At 39.6% G+C, this 12799-nt stretch overlaps 1 protein-coding gene across 2 annotated transcripts in view; it reads right to left on the bottom strand.

Moving 5' to 3' along the window:
- LAMA4 (laminin subunit alpha 4) overlaps positions 1-12080 on the bottom strand; it is a 99375-nt gene extending 87295 nt beyond the window's left edge. For both annotated transcript variants that reach the window (XM_066315275.1, XM_066315274.1), the window contains exon 1: positions 11364-12080. In XM_066315275.1, coding sequence (XP_066171372.1) covers positions 11364-11564 — 201 coding nt within the window. In that variant the 5' untranslated portion in view covers positions 11565-12080. The remainder of the gene's footprint in view (positions 1-11363) is intronic.
- Between the last annotated feature and the right edge of the window lie 719 nt (positions 12081-12799).

Consider the following 12799-nt stretch of genomic DNA (forward strand, 5'->3'; position numbering starts at 1 on the left):
CAAAGACTTTTCTTAATGCAGTGCTGAAGGATTTTTTTTGGATTTCAGCTAAACAGCCATAGTTTGAGGACATTTTGATATGTACACAGCACTTCTTGGCATTGTGCTGCCTTCTTCATTTTTCCCACCATTCTTTCTTAGGGTTTAGACCTCACAATTGTATTTGAGGGTAACTTTTATGAGTGACCTGCAGCAATTTACTGCCAAGGCATACCAGATACATGAAAAAAATTAGTCAAAGAGTATATATAGAGAGGAAGAATTATGGTTCAGTGATAAAATTTCCCATGACAGCTTCAAACTAACTTTGTAAGGGAACTTTTAAGATATTTAAGGAAAATTTGTTTTCTTCATACAAGGAAGGAAACATGAATATAGAAAAATCTATTTGATATAGAAGTTGTTTTTTAAAATATCATCTGTGGCATTTGTTTTTGTTAGATACAATGATGAAAGCATTTTTCTCTTCCTGAAAAAAACAAATTAGGAACAGGAGCTCTTACTCAAGGTACAAAGAACATTAATTTTGCTGGTAACTTCCACTTTATCTGTCCTGCTATTTTCTCTTAATTTACTACATGCATCTTCCTAGACAGGTCTTGGTTAAGGAGGAGATTTCTGTGAGTTCTTCAAACCACTGAAGTAAACTATAACTAATTTTAAAAATAAAATGCCCTGGTGGTGCCCTCTCACAGAGCTGTCATGCTTTACTCTAAGTTATCATTTGAAGAAATGAATGGACTTTAAATTCCCAGACTGTGAGTAATAAATTCAAGATTGTCTTTGTACTTGAACATATAAATCCCTATGGAGTGACATTTCAGAAGGATCTTTGTCTTCCTCTAGAGAATGAGGCCCTCAGAAGTTAATAACTGACCTGTTGGCCAGACATGCTCTACCATCAAAGTAATCATGGAGAGAGACTGACAGAAGTTCTGCTCTCTGTCATGAGGTACTCCAAAATGTGCAGGCAAAAGTGAACACGGCTCTCCAATTTTATTTATTCTCTGTTGATTTTTTGCTAAATTTATCTGGGATTTGAATCCTTGCAAAGTAGAGAATTAAAAACAAGCAAGCTTCCCCTAGGCCTCCAAGCTCTATTTATAATTTCTGTAAGCCTTCTTAGCCTCTGGTCTACAGTATCAAATTCTTCTGAGCAAGAAAGGTCACATTCTAACTATTATTACTGAAGAAATGAATTCATTGTGTGACATCATAGCTAGACAGTTAATTATACCATTTAAGAGGACACTACAGCTGTTAGGGAATTGTCTGCATGCAAAAAGCCACTCTATAGTATTTATCATTTCAAAGGGAGAAACCTCATGCAAATTAGTCATTTGCAATTTCAAATTTGTTTTTAAAACTGTAAACATTCCTGAGAAGAACACATTTTTTAGCTTAGTCTCCAAATCAGTGTTCATGATAGTTTTATAATAAGCACCCTGGTATAGTACATTAAATCCCTATATTGTTTTTTAATTTTCTGACATTGTTAACTGTGAAATATTTATTGTTTACAGTGTTCCACTGATGTTGTAAATTAGAAATTCACCAGAAGTTGGTGAAGAGATTTGTGCACAATGCTGCTAATCTTTTTTTATCCACTTATCTTGACAGGTATCTCAGTTCTAATTGCATTTAATGAGACTGCAAACTACAGTAATTATTGCACACTAACTAGGTTTCTGGTTTTTTATTAATATTTCAAATGTAAAAGCAAATTCTTTCCTGCTTAAATTCTTATTCAGTTGAGCCCTCCTATATTTTTGCATATTCTTATTTTTTAAATGAAATTCTAACATTAGATATGCTTGATAAAAAAGCTCAGTGAGTGCATTTGCCATAAATCTGGGCAAATTAATGTAATAATGGAGTGTTCAGGATAAATGATATGAAAAGCTCATTAAATCTGCAGCAGTGTATTTTTGTGAATCTGAGTAATTTGAAACTTTGAACACCAAAACAATGATAAATAAAGCAGTGATGCAGGTTGTGAATCTATAATGTTTTTCAGTAAATGAACTGTTTAATAAGCGATGAAACAAATGAAGCATTATTTCCTGCTACCAGTGTCCTTTCTGCCATCCCCAGTGCATGGATCTCAATATTCCCTTTTGATTGCATCCCCAGTGATGGTCCCACCTGAGAGCACAGGGCTGGTCTGGAGCCAGGCACACCATGCCTGGCCAGTCTGCAGCTGCTAAAGACTATGTCTGATGATTGAATTTAGTCTAGTTTTCCAACTGTTGCTGTGTTAAGCAGCAACTAAACACTAGAAGTCCCCCATTGTTTATATATACAGAGTGGTTGAGTTCTCCTCAGAATTTACTGGAAAAGTTGTGATTGCCTTAAGGGCCACAGGACAAGACACTAACTTCATAGCCTTTTAACTTGAAAACTTTACTTACTGACTTATTCATCACAATTTGCATTATTCATGTATTACCTGATGAGTTATCAACTCATCAGCATCCAAAAAGAAAAGTTTATTTTTGATGATTATAAAGTATTTATGAAGCTGGTGGAAACCCTCTTCTCAAAGTTTTAGGTACAAAGATCAGAGATCACTAAGACTGAAACTAGTTGCTACAATTCTAGGTAAAATCTGGCTGGCAGGAAGACACAGAAAATGTTCCTTCTATTTCTTCTGCTATGCAGCAGTGACAGACTCATGCAAAAACAAGAAATAGCTGAAAGCTTAATGGCTTTATGCAGAACAACGTTATCTTTTACCTTGACCAAGTAATTGTATTAAATTTTTTTAAAATTTCCTGTGTTGAAAAAGTTTCCAGACTGTTATCCCTTCCCTAGCTCAAGTGGAAAACAAACTGCCATTCAGCAACAGAGATGGGGTTGGATCCAACATAAACATATCTCAGCTAGGCATTCTCCATAGAACTGCACAGTCATTTTTTCCATATACAGTGGGAAAGACAAAGCCTCTGCTTAAAAGGCATTCTTCTCTAAAAGGGGGAAGGACTAAAGTGTTTTAGCTGTCTGGAAGCTGGCTAAGAATCAGAAATTAATACCAGTCTCTAATTTACTTATTAGTGCTGCCATGAGTAAAAAACTTTTACAGACACTCACTGTTGGAAATAGAAAATCCGTAGTTAAAAGGGTAGCTGGTTGATTTTCCTCTTTCAAAAAAATCCAAGTTTATTGAATTTACAGGAAATGGGAAAAATTTACATTGTTTCCTCATTAACCCCCCTCCACCCAGTTCCCACTTACATGAAATGTACATTCTGAGTCACTGAGACTCTCAGATAAGTGAGATATAGTCAGGTGACAAACTACAGTAATCCCTGAGAGATTTACAGGTAGAGACAAAAATTTTCAAGGGATGAAAAAGAAAAGTGGGCTTTAAAGAAAGTACTAATGTGTTTATGGGACACTGTTAATACTGAGAGGGTAAATCTCAAGGTTCAACTTCCCCCCTTCCTAGATTTCTAGTTCTTCCTGGTTTGCTTTTGCAACTCTTTGAAATGTTGGAACCACAGCAGAGGAAAACAGTGATCTGCTTGACCAATAGCCATAGCATCAATTAGAAGCCTGTTAGAAAGAAACCTGAACAAATGTGAAAATCTTGAAAGATGAAGAAAAAGATCTTTCATTCATCTCTGCCTCCTAAGGGTGTCCCAGCTACGGACAAGACAGATGCTGGGAATGGCTAATGGGAAGATCCCATGTCTCTGGGCAGTTTTCAGAAATAAGGCTTTCCCCCCTGGATTGTCCTAGCACTTTGCAAATGTGTAGGAAGGCAGTAAGACACCTCAGCATCATTAACTTTGTCCTGCATGTCTTACACTCAGGATGAAGCTGGGCAGAAGTTGTGCTCTGAAGGGAGAAAGGAAAAGCCAGGCCTGGGGAGAAGGGGTAACCTGCCTTGATCTCTCAGTGTCTCTGAGCTTGTTTCATCACAGACATAGTCTGATAATGAAGAAATAAATTTTCTGTTGGCTCAAAGAGAGGGAGGAATCAATGTATCAAGAGGAAAACAATTTATTTTCTTATAGCTCACAGAAATCCATCACCAAACACCCTGAATTAGCTGGTGCCTTAGAGACCCTGTTGAGCTTCTGCAGCCTATTCTTGCCATTGACTAGAATTAGAGAGCCACAGAAAACCACAAACTTGCCAAAGGCTGAGCAGGGCACATAAATTTCCCCTGACCTTACACCATGTCTAGACCTCCAATACCTCTCTACCTGCCCCTGCATGGATCTATGCCAGGTACTGCTGCTCTGGAGACCTTGCCAACCCTCAATGGGCCAGGCTGTGTTAGCCTTTCTGGGGCACGAAGGACTCTAATAGCCAGGGTAGGGAGGGTTATGTTTTATTTTGCCCTGCCAGCTTATTTAAATTATTATTTTCTGGTTTTAGATACTGGATCTGGACAAATGCTTGCTTTCACAAAGTGCTTTTGAGGAAGGGTCCCTGGAGCCAGGAGTGGGGAGCACAGCACAAGGGAGTCATGAATGGCAGTTCTCTGTGGCTCTCCATGGGCTACCATCCAGGCTCAGAGGTGGAAAACCACAGTAGGAAACCCTAGGACATACTGGCCTTGCCTTAGCCTTGGCAGAAAAGTCTGCTGATCTCTTGCCACTTAGAAGGTCTTTCATAAAGGAGTAAAAAGATGCATTGTAGGGCAGTAACAGGGTACTACAGAGTTCAGAAAATATCTGGTTTAGATGCTGGTTCTATGTAGCTACTTTTCCACTGGCAGCAATGGTCAAAGATTGAATGAGCTAATTTTATTAATTTTGTTGGGTAGGCAGAGTCAAACAATGTTCTAAGTCTTACAGTTTTAGTCAAAAAGTCTATTTTTACGGAATATATTGAAAATTGTTTATCCAGGTAGAGTCTTTTTAATCAGTAATTATTAAATTATGTTTCAAATGAATTATATTTCAAATTAATTAAGGTGTACCAGTTCCTCTCATACTCCCTGGCTTCCATGTGTCATGATGCAAACAATAACATTTAAGTTGTTCTAACAGTCTTGTAAAGTTGGAATAATAATTTCAAAAATATTTTTCACAACCCTCTCTCATTCTTTGATTCTTGCATGCTATGGGCTTAGAACTGTTTCTTGCTGGTTTGTCACAAAAGAAAAAAAATAAAAAAGAGTTCTAGTTTTTATGGAGTATTTATTTCAAGAAAATAACTGTATAAAGAATCACAAAATATAGCTAAAGAGGAACAACAAAGCCAGATCATATTTACTGTATTTTAGTCAATCTGTTTTCATTGTCAAATACGCACTTTATGTATCCTGACTGACAGTTAAGAAAAGCTCTTTGAGATTTTAATGACAAAGAATTAGATTTCAAAAACTTTTGGGCTCTAACAGCTTTGTGTATAATGCCATTCAGCAACTGTTGAATCTTGCATTAGGATGCATAACCCAAACATCCCCAGCTCATGGTGGTGTGTGAAAATGGACTGGGACCACATCCAAACATTCAAGAGGACCAATTAAAACATAAGACCCGAAGGGTCTATATTTTGGTGTTTGAAATCTAAGTCCAGAAGCAAGTTGTAAATTATAAGTGGCTGCTTGTATGTTACTCAGAAACTAGACCTCTTTTACACAGCTCTTGAACACTAGAAGCTCTAATTGTTATCAGTTAAAATCAGGCCAAGTTTTCCTTCAGAAAGCAATTCTTTTATTTCTTTTCATGCCCCCTGGAAAAACTGGACTTTTAATTCCTTCCTTGATTCCCATGTTGTGAATAAGAGTGGGCATAAAATGCCTTTTATTGGTTTTCACAGCTCAGAATAAGCTCTGGGGCTGGTATTTGCCCAAAACTTTGTGGGAATACACTGCAGTGGAGTTTAAATTTTGTTTTCTGGTGGGTGTTTTATACATCTTCTCAAAATGGAGAAAACTTCCAACTATGCATCTGCTCTGTCTTGTGCTTCCATTTGCTTCAGCTTCCTATAATTCAAAAGGTTGGGGACTGGTGGCTCTGCTCCAAGCAGCTGATTTTCATTAAAGTTTTGATGAGAAACTTAAGTTGGAATCGCAAACATCTGCAGTAAAACTTCCTCCACACTAATAGATGTTTCTCAGAACATAACCTTGCTGTATCAGAAAAAAACGGCAGCTAGAAATCCGAATTGCCCATTATAAGAGTTAACCTAACGTAACCTCAAGGGTCTGAAGTGAATTAATTTAAAGACCTGCTTTTTAAAAGTAGATGCAGGTCACATTAGCTTAAAAGAATATAAAGGTTCCTGTTCCAAGCTAAAACCCTTTTTGGCTCACACTTCAGGATTAGGTCTTCTACTGCTTCTTGTAGCACTAGTTTGTTTTGAACAGATTAATGTTACAAGTAAAGATCAAATTGTGGTTTCTCTCAACAGTTTGCAAGATTTTCTGTTCCAACCTTTTTGGGGAAAGGGAGTGAAGATGATATGGAAATAGTTTGAATCTTTGTTAACAAGTGGCTGGGACTTATGATTGCTCTCATTTTATATATTTGTTGTGAGCCATTTTAGAGAGGTCAGTTTATCACAAGTCCTGTGCTAATTGTTGCTTGTTACTTTAGAGAACCAGAAAGCAAACATCCCAAATACTGCTTCTTGCATTTTATCAGCAGCTGGTAAAAGTCAGATGGTAAAAAATGATTGTCAATCATGTCATTTTAGCACACAAGCTCCATCAGACATCTTCTGCCTCTTACTTTCTCTTATAGTAAGGGGCTAATTTTGACTTGAATATGATAATTGTTTCCTTTAAAGGACTTTTGCCTCTCTGCCTTTCCCCTGAGCCAAAAACACTGATGCTGGAAACAGTTTTCCTCTTCCATCTGTCCAACAATATCATGCCTTCCTTCACTCTGGGAATTGGCTTGCTGCCCTGTCCCAACTTAATTTTTTTCTTTATTTTTAAGACTCTTGATTATCTCATTCTTGCTCTAATTTTTTCCTCTCTTTTGTCTTCCTGCTTTAGTTTACTTCCTTTCCCACTATTTACTTCACTTCTTTCCATGGAGGACATTTGAGATAATCCTTTTTTGGCTTGGCAGATGTCTTGCTCCACAGAATGTCTGTCTTCCCTTTCTTCCCCTCATCCTTCCCATACTGACCTCCTATACTGGTCTCTGGCCTCTTGTAGTCATGTATGTCAGAATGAAATGAATATTTTACTGGATGTCACCTTACATTCATTTTACATTAAGAAGAGTGACAAGAAAGTGTGGATCACAGAGAATCATTTGTGATATTCTCTAGTATTTGACGTCTTTGCCATTTTTTATTCTCACCTTAGACTCTGTAAGGAACTTTCTTCCTTGGGGAAGAAATGGGGAACAAAATCTACACCTATGTAATTAAAACCCATTTACCAATTGAATTTGCAAACACAAAGGTTGACAGTGGCAGGCTTCAGACCCAAATGGTAATGTATGACCCGCCTTTTAGTTTAGAAGCATGTTTGACAGTGGGATATAACTGTTCTCAGAATTTGCTTCTGGTTTTCAATTTTACCTCTGTGCCTCACCAAACCTGGAGGTGTCTCACCATTCCCTTTCCTTCTGCTGTGTCCAAGCTAGTGAGTGGGACACTAAAACAAAAATCTCTGATGTTTGCCACTTACTTGTCTGCTTTCATTTGATATCTGCCTGTTTTAAGTCCTTTGCTTCCATCTCTTATGAATCTTCTGAAAAAATACTTTAATCTATCCTTGTTTGGAAAACCATTTTCTGACTCCATGCCACCAACTGCTCTTGGGTTGCACTAATGAGCTGGATACAACACTCTGCACTCACTCCTTTTCTCTCTTTCTCCCCATAGACATCAGGATTCAGCACTGGAACATCTCCCCACCTCCCCTTATTTTGTTTGTGAGCCAAGAAACTTAATTTTCCTAAATAGCACACAAGTAGTCTGGGTACTTAAGAGTGATTTTCATATTGATCTGCCTCTTCATGAACAAATCAACACAAATGAAAAAAATTTCCAGTGCTTAATCACTTCTGAAAATAAAACTTTTAACTAACTTGTAGGTTCAATATAGTCACCTTTAGTTTCCAATTGTTGCATATGCCAAGACCTTAATTTATTAGACTAACAAGGCTGTTAATTTTTTTTGCTTGTGTATAGACTTACACAATAAGCTCAAATTTTTTCCTTATCTCTCTCTGAGTTGGCAAATTGGACTGGAGACTCTCTCAGCTATCTTCAAATTTCTAACACTGTAATCCTTCTCATCATACTTTTCTGAATAATTTTAATCAATTTATTAAGCAATTTTTTTGAAAGGAGAGGCAGATATCTTATTCCATGGTGGTCACTAACAATGCTCCTTATGTAGGAAACACAACATTTCATTGTGTGGAATCTAGTCTGGTTAATTTAAACATCTGCTTTAGCTGATTTATAAAGCTGTCCTGAAGCAAACATCCAACAAAGTCCTTAAAGAGGGAGAGACTCCTTCAAGCATTTCCAGGGAACACCACTAGGAATTAGAGGCTTTAAAAATCAGCTCTCCATTGCTGTATAGGGAATTTGGATTTTTACCTGAAGACAGTCCCTGATTCTGATTGAAACATCTAGGAACAATTTATGTGCCTAATTTAGGTGTTCTGGATCACAAAATTATTAAGAATGAGGGCACCAAGGTACTTGACATTGCCTGAAGTCCAACCCAGACTCTTGGTACTCTCTGTGCATGGATACAGCATAACAGCATAGCATTAAGAATATAGTTAGTTCTCTTGTCTTAAGAGGTTTCCATTCAAATCCCAGGGGGGAAAAAAAAGAAAAAAAAAAAAAAAAAAGAGGAAAGAAAAAGAAGACAAAGCTGCACATTAACTTTAATTCTAATGTTTCAAACCACTTCTCCCAGTTCCTCCCAGTTTAGGGTTGCCACACAAGGTAAAGGAAGAGGATTGGAAAGCTGAGAAATATTCACTAATATGTATTCACATTAATTGAGATCTCCTGTTTTTCTATAGGTTCATAATATCAAACTCTTACTGGGATTTAAGAGCATCCCACGAGTTACATCTTGGAAACTCCCACCAGCATGTTTCATGTTGCAGCTGACTGTCACCACAGACCACAAAGAAGCCCCATCTGTGGCTTTGTAACTCTGCTGTATGAAACTGCCCCCTCTGTATAATTTGGCACTATTTGACATGACTAACAGCCTCTGTCTGCTCTGGAGAGCTGTAGGCCAGAGTCAATATTTAGACGGAGGAGCTGAATCAAACCGCGTTGTGTAAGGGAGTTTACTCTGCGGTTCACTGTGAGCTGTGGGTTAAGCACTCGTGCTCCAAAAGAGGCTAATTCAAACCTGCTGGGATAACCCTGCTCCTGAGGCTGAGCAAGGGGAGGTGACCTGTGGGAGGGAGAAGCTCTCTGAAGACCAAAAGTAATGTTCCTTGCTTAGGTGAGAGACTACCAAACCATCACTCTCTAGCCCCTACATCAACCTCCAGGCTAAAGCCTGTTCCTCAAATGCTGTTACCAACCACACACATGGATCAATGAATCACTATTACAGAGCCATCCATCCTATCCCCAAAAAAGCATCCTACTGGGCCTCCTTGGGAATTGCCATGGAGGTAGGGCCTGAAATATGCAGCTAGCAACGGGTGTTGAAGTCCCTGCTTTTTCCTCATGAAACCACAATATTCTGCAGCCAAGGCACTTGGTGTGATGATACCAGGCACTGTCATCCAGTTATAACATGGGATCCAGAGTCTAAGCACAGCCATTGCATGGGCTGCAGTAAACTAACAAAGGAAACACCAGTTATTGAGTTTATTATGTTGGCCTGAGGAAAAATTTAGGAAGGATTGAAACTGTTGAAGAAACCAAAAATATCATTCCTCTGCAGTGTCCAATATATTTGAACTTCCGATGTTTTAAACCACTTCTCCTAAGAAGTTTGAACTGTGTCTTTTGAATAGTACAGTATGGAAAACCATACTGTACTATCACATCAAGAAAGACTAATAATCACTTATGCTCATTATCCCATGAAAAACAGCTACAAAGCCCATCCAGCTCTTAAGTCAGGCATTTGATTGAGGGACTTTCCATGATGTAAGCAACAGGTGGCAATACAGCTTCCTGGGGCTGATCCAAGGCCAGAGGAGAAAATCTGTATATCCCACATCATGAAGCCTGTCCAAAAACTGGGATGGCTCCTGAGAGTCCTTATGCTGAGCACAGAATGGTTTAACCTTCGGTTTTCTCACACAGGTCATGTTTCATGCAGGCTCTCTGGCAGGGTGGGCAGGCATTTCCTGAGGCTGTCCAGCTGCTTGGAGCAGAGGAATGAACTCTGCCCAGCCCTGCAGCAACCCTGGCTGTCTGAAGGCTTAATGCACTTATTTCCATGGCTGTTAATTCTGGCAAGTGGAGGATAGGTGTAAAATCAGCCGTGTGATATTGGAGATTGCGATCTTGGTATTGTCACAGTGACACAGCTGTGTTAATCTTACCTCATTTTTGGATGCTATGCTAGAAGAACTACTCTCTCCCTTCCCATGACCTTATGGAACTCAATTAGCCTCCTACTTTTCATCTACCACGCATGAGATATCACTGTGTTGTGTCCACCGTTCCACTTCCAACTTTATCCCATCCCCCACGTATGCTGGAGTAATTTATTATTTCCTCAAGTTCTGCTTTTGAGCAGCCCATTCCCAATACAGTGCTGCTGAAATGAAGAATATAAATCAGTCCCAAAATAACAGGGGTTGTGGGAAAAATTTCCATTGCCAAATTGCTTCTCAGATCTCTCTAATTTAATTTGTCACTAATCCCAACCACATAACTTTTGGAACTTAAAATCTCTGCAGGTGTGTACTCTGCAGGCAGTTTCCTAGATGCATTTGCTTTATCATCCCTTGCTTTCACTGTGAAAACAAACTTCAGATTTTGGAGGCAGATAGTATTCAGAGGCAAAAGCACAAACTTCTACTGGACTGAGTTTGCCATCAAAAGACAGACTCTTTCAGGAAATTTCAGTGAATTGCAACTGCAGGAATTACAAGGCAAGCAGAAAAGTGTTGTGACAATTAACTCTTGTAAAATAGCTCTGTTTGGACAGGCCTGTTTAGTTATGTTGGCAGGAAAGTCAGAGACATGCTAAGCCAGCTTCACTGCAAAGTACAGCAGCTGTCTGCTCACAGCAGGCAGGGCATGTGTACATTTTGAAGTCTGAACCTCTCCAGTCCCGAAATGCAACATCTCAAACCACCTCCCCCCCCACCCCCAAATCCTCCTGTATCGCTTTAAGGATCAAATGATTAAGCTAACATTAACCAGATGGGAGCTTTGACACAGACAGGTGAAAACAGAAAATTGCAGATGCTAGAGAGAGAAGGGAATTACTGTACCTCAGCAAAAGGCACCCAACTTCCAGTAGCTACTGCCTGCTGCTGCCCTCTGATAACAGTGGCTTCTTGCGTGCTGACCGCTGAGCTACCTTCAATGTCAAACTGAAAAACGCTCCCCTCACTCGAGGCTGTGCTGGAGGAGAAGCATCTCAAAAAGAATAATACAGGAGAAATGAGGGGCCAGGCGGAGATCAAAGCCATTTCCTCCCCTTACATCCAGCAGTGGTCTTCTAGCGTCTCAGTAATTGTTTACCCTCTTCTGCAATCAGCCCCCCTTGGCTTAGTGGTGCCTCAGTTATTTTAACTTTCTTTCAGCATTCAGTTTCCAGATGTGGCACTTCAAGGCAGTCTAACCGGATCCCGATTTAAAAGAAGAAAAAAAAAAAAAAGGAAAAAAAAAAAAGGAAAAGAAGGGAAGGAAAACGCTTTTGCTGCCTCCCTCGTTCTCTCTCCGTGCCTGTGGCTCCTCTTTTTCCCCAGAGGCTCCAGCACAATAACATACAGATGGGCAGTGCTTAAGCAGAGAGTGTCAAACAGAGATTGTATTCCAGGAAAGCACCGCTAGCTCTCTAGCCACCTTATCTCCCCCTGTCAGGATACAGACTGACGCTCTGTTCAGTGCTCTGGCTTCCTTCACATGTTCACATCACTCCCTTTTTTACCTTTCGTGTGGAGACCCTCCCACTCAAACTTTACTGTTCAGAAAGTGAGGTCACCCTTTCCTCCCTCTCCATGCCAACCCCCCACAACTCCATCCCACTGCTCCAAACAAGTCATTCACTCTCCTGACTGTTTATTTTTTAACATCTCCAGTTTATTCAGCTGAAAGCAGAAAGGTGCCAAATTTATTTAAAAAAAACCCTGCTAGACTAGCCATTCCTTATGTCATGGGGGAGAGGAGGCTGTGGGCGGGAGGAGGAGGAGGAAGAGGAGGAGGGAGACAGCCTGGCTGTGCCATGGGCTAATAGGGCTAAAGTGGTTTCTCTAACATGCTTCATTCAGTTCCTTTGCCTCAAGCCCACCTCTCAGCTTCTCGTTGGCTCGTGAAAAAGAATATAGTTCACTGCGATTTTGGAAAATGACTTCATTCCTCAGACTCATGAACTTCTATTTACAAAGAGCATCTTGTATTCCTTTTTCAAGAGATGCTTTGTGAGGCCCTGGTAACAAGGCTTGCAGTGTGTATATGAAAGCAAGCTGAATATGTTGCCCATAGCTCATTTCATTTTGGGACTACGACCTCAAAAAGACAGGACAGTAATCCTTGCTAGGTTTTGGGATGAAGTCAGGGTATAATTATACTAATATGCACTTCTCCAGACAAGGGGTCAGCACCCTGTCCCTCAGTGATCCCGAGTACAGGGAGTGATAGCTCCACTGGCCTGACAGACTTCATTCTCAAATCTTCACAGGAGTTGGCTTACCGGACTTGTTTC

The sequence above is a fragment of the Sylvia atricapilla genome, chromosome 3 (assembly GCF_009819655.1).
Source record: "Sylvia atricapilla isolate bSylAtr1 chromosome 3, bSylAtr1.pri, whole genome shotgun sequence".
Taxonomy (NCBI): Eukaryota; Metazoa; Chordata; class Aves; order Passeriformes; family Sylviidae; genus Sylvia; species Sylvia atricapilla.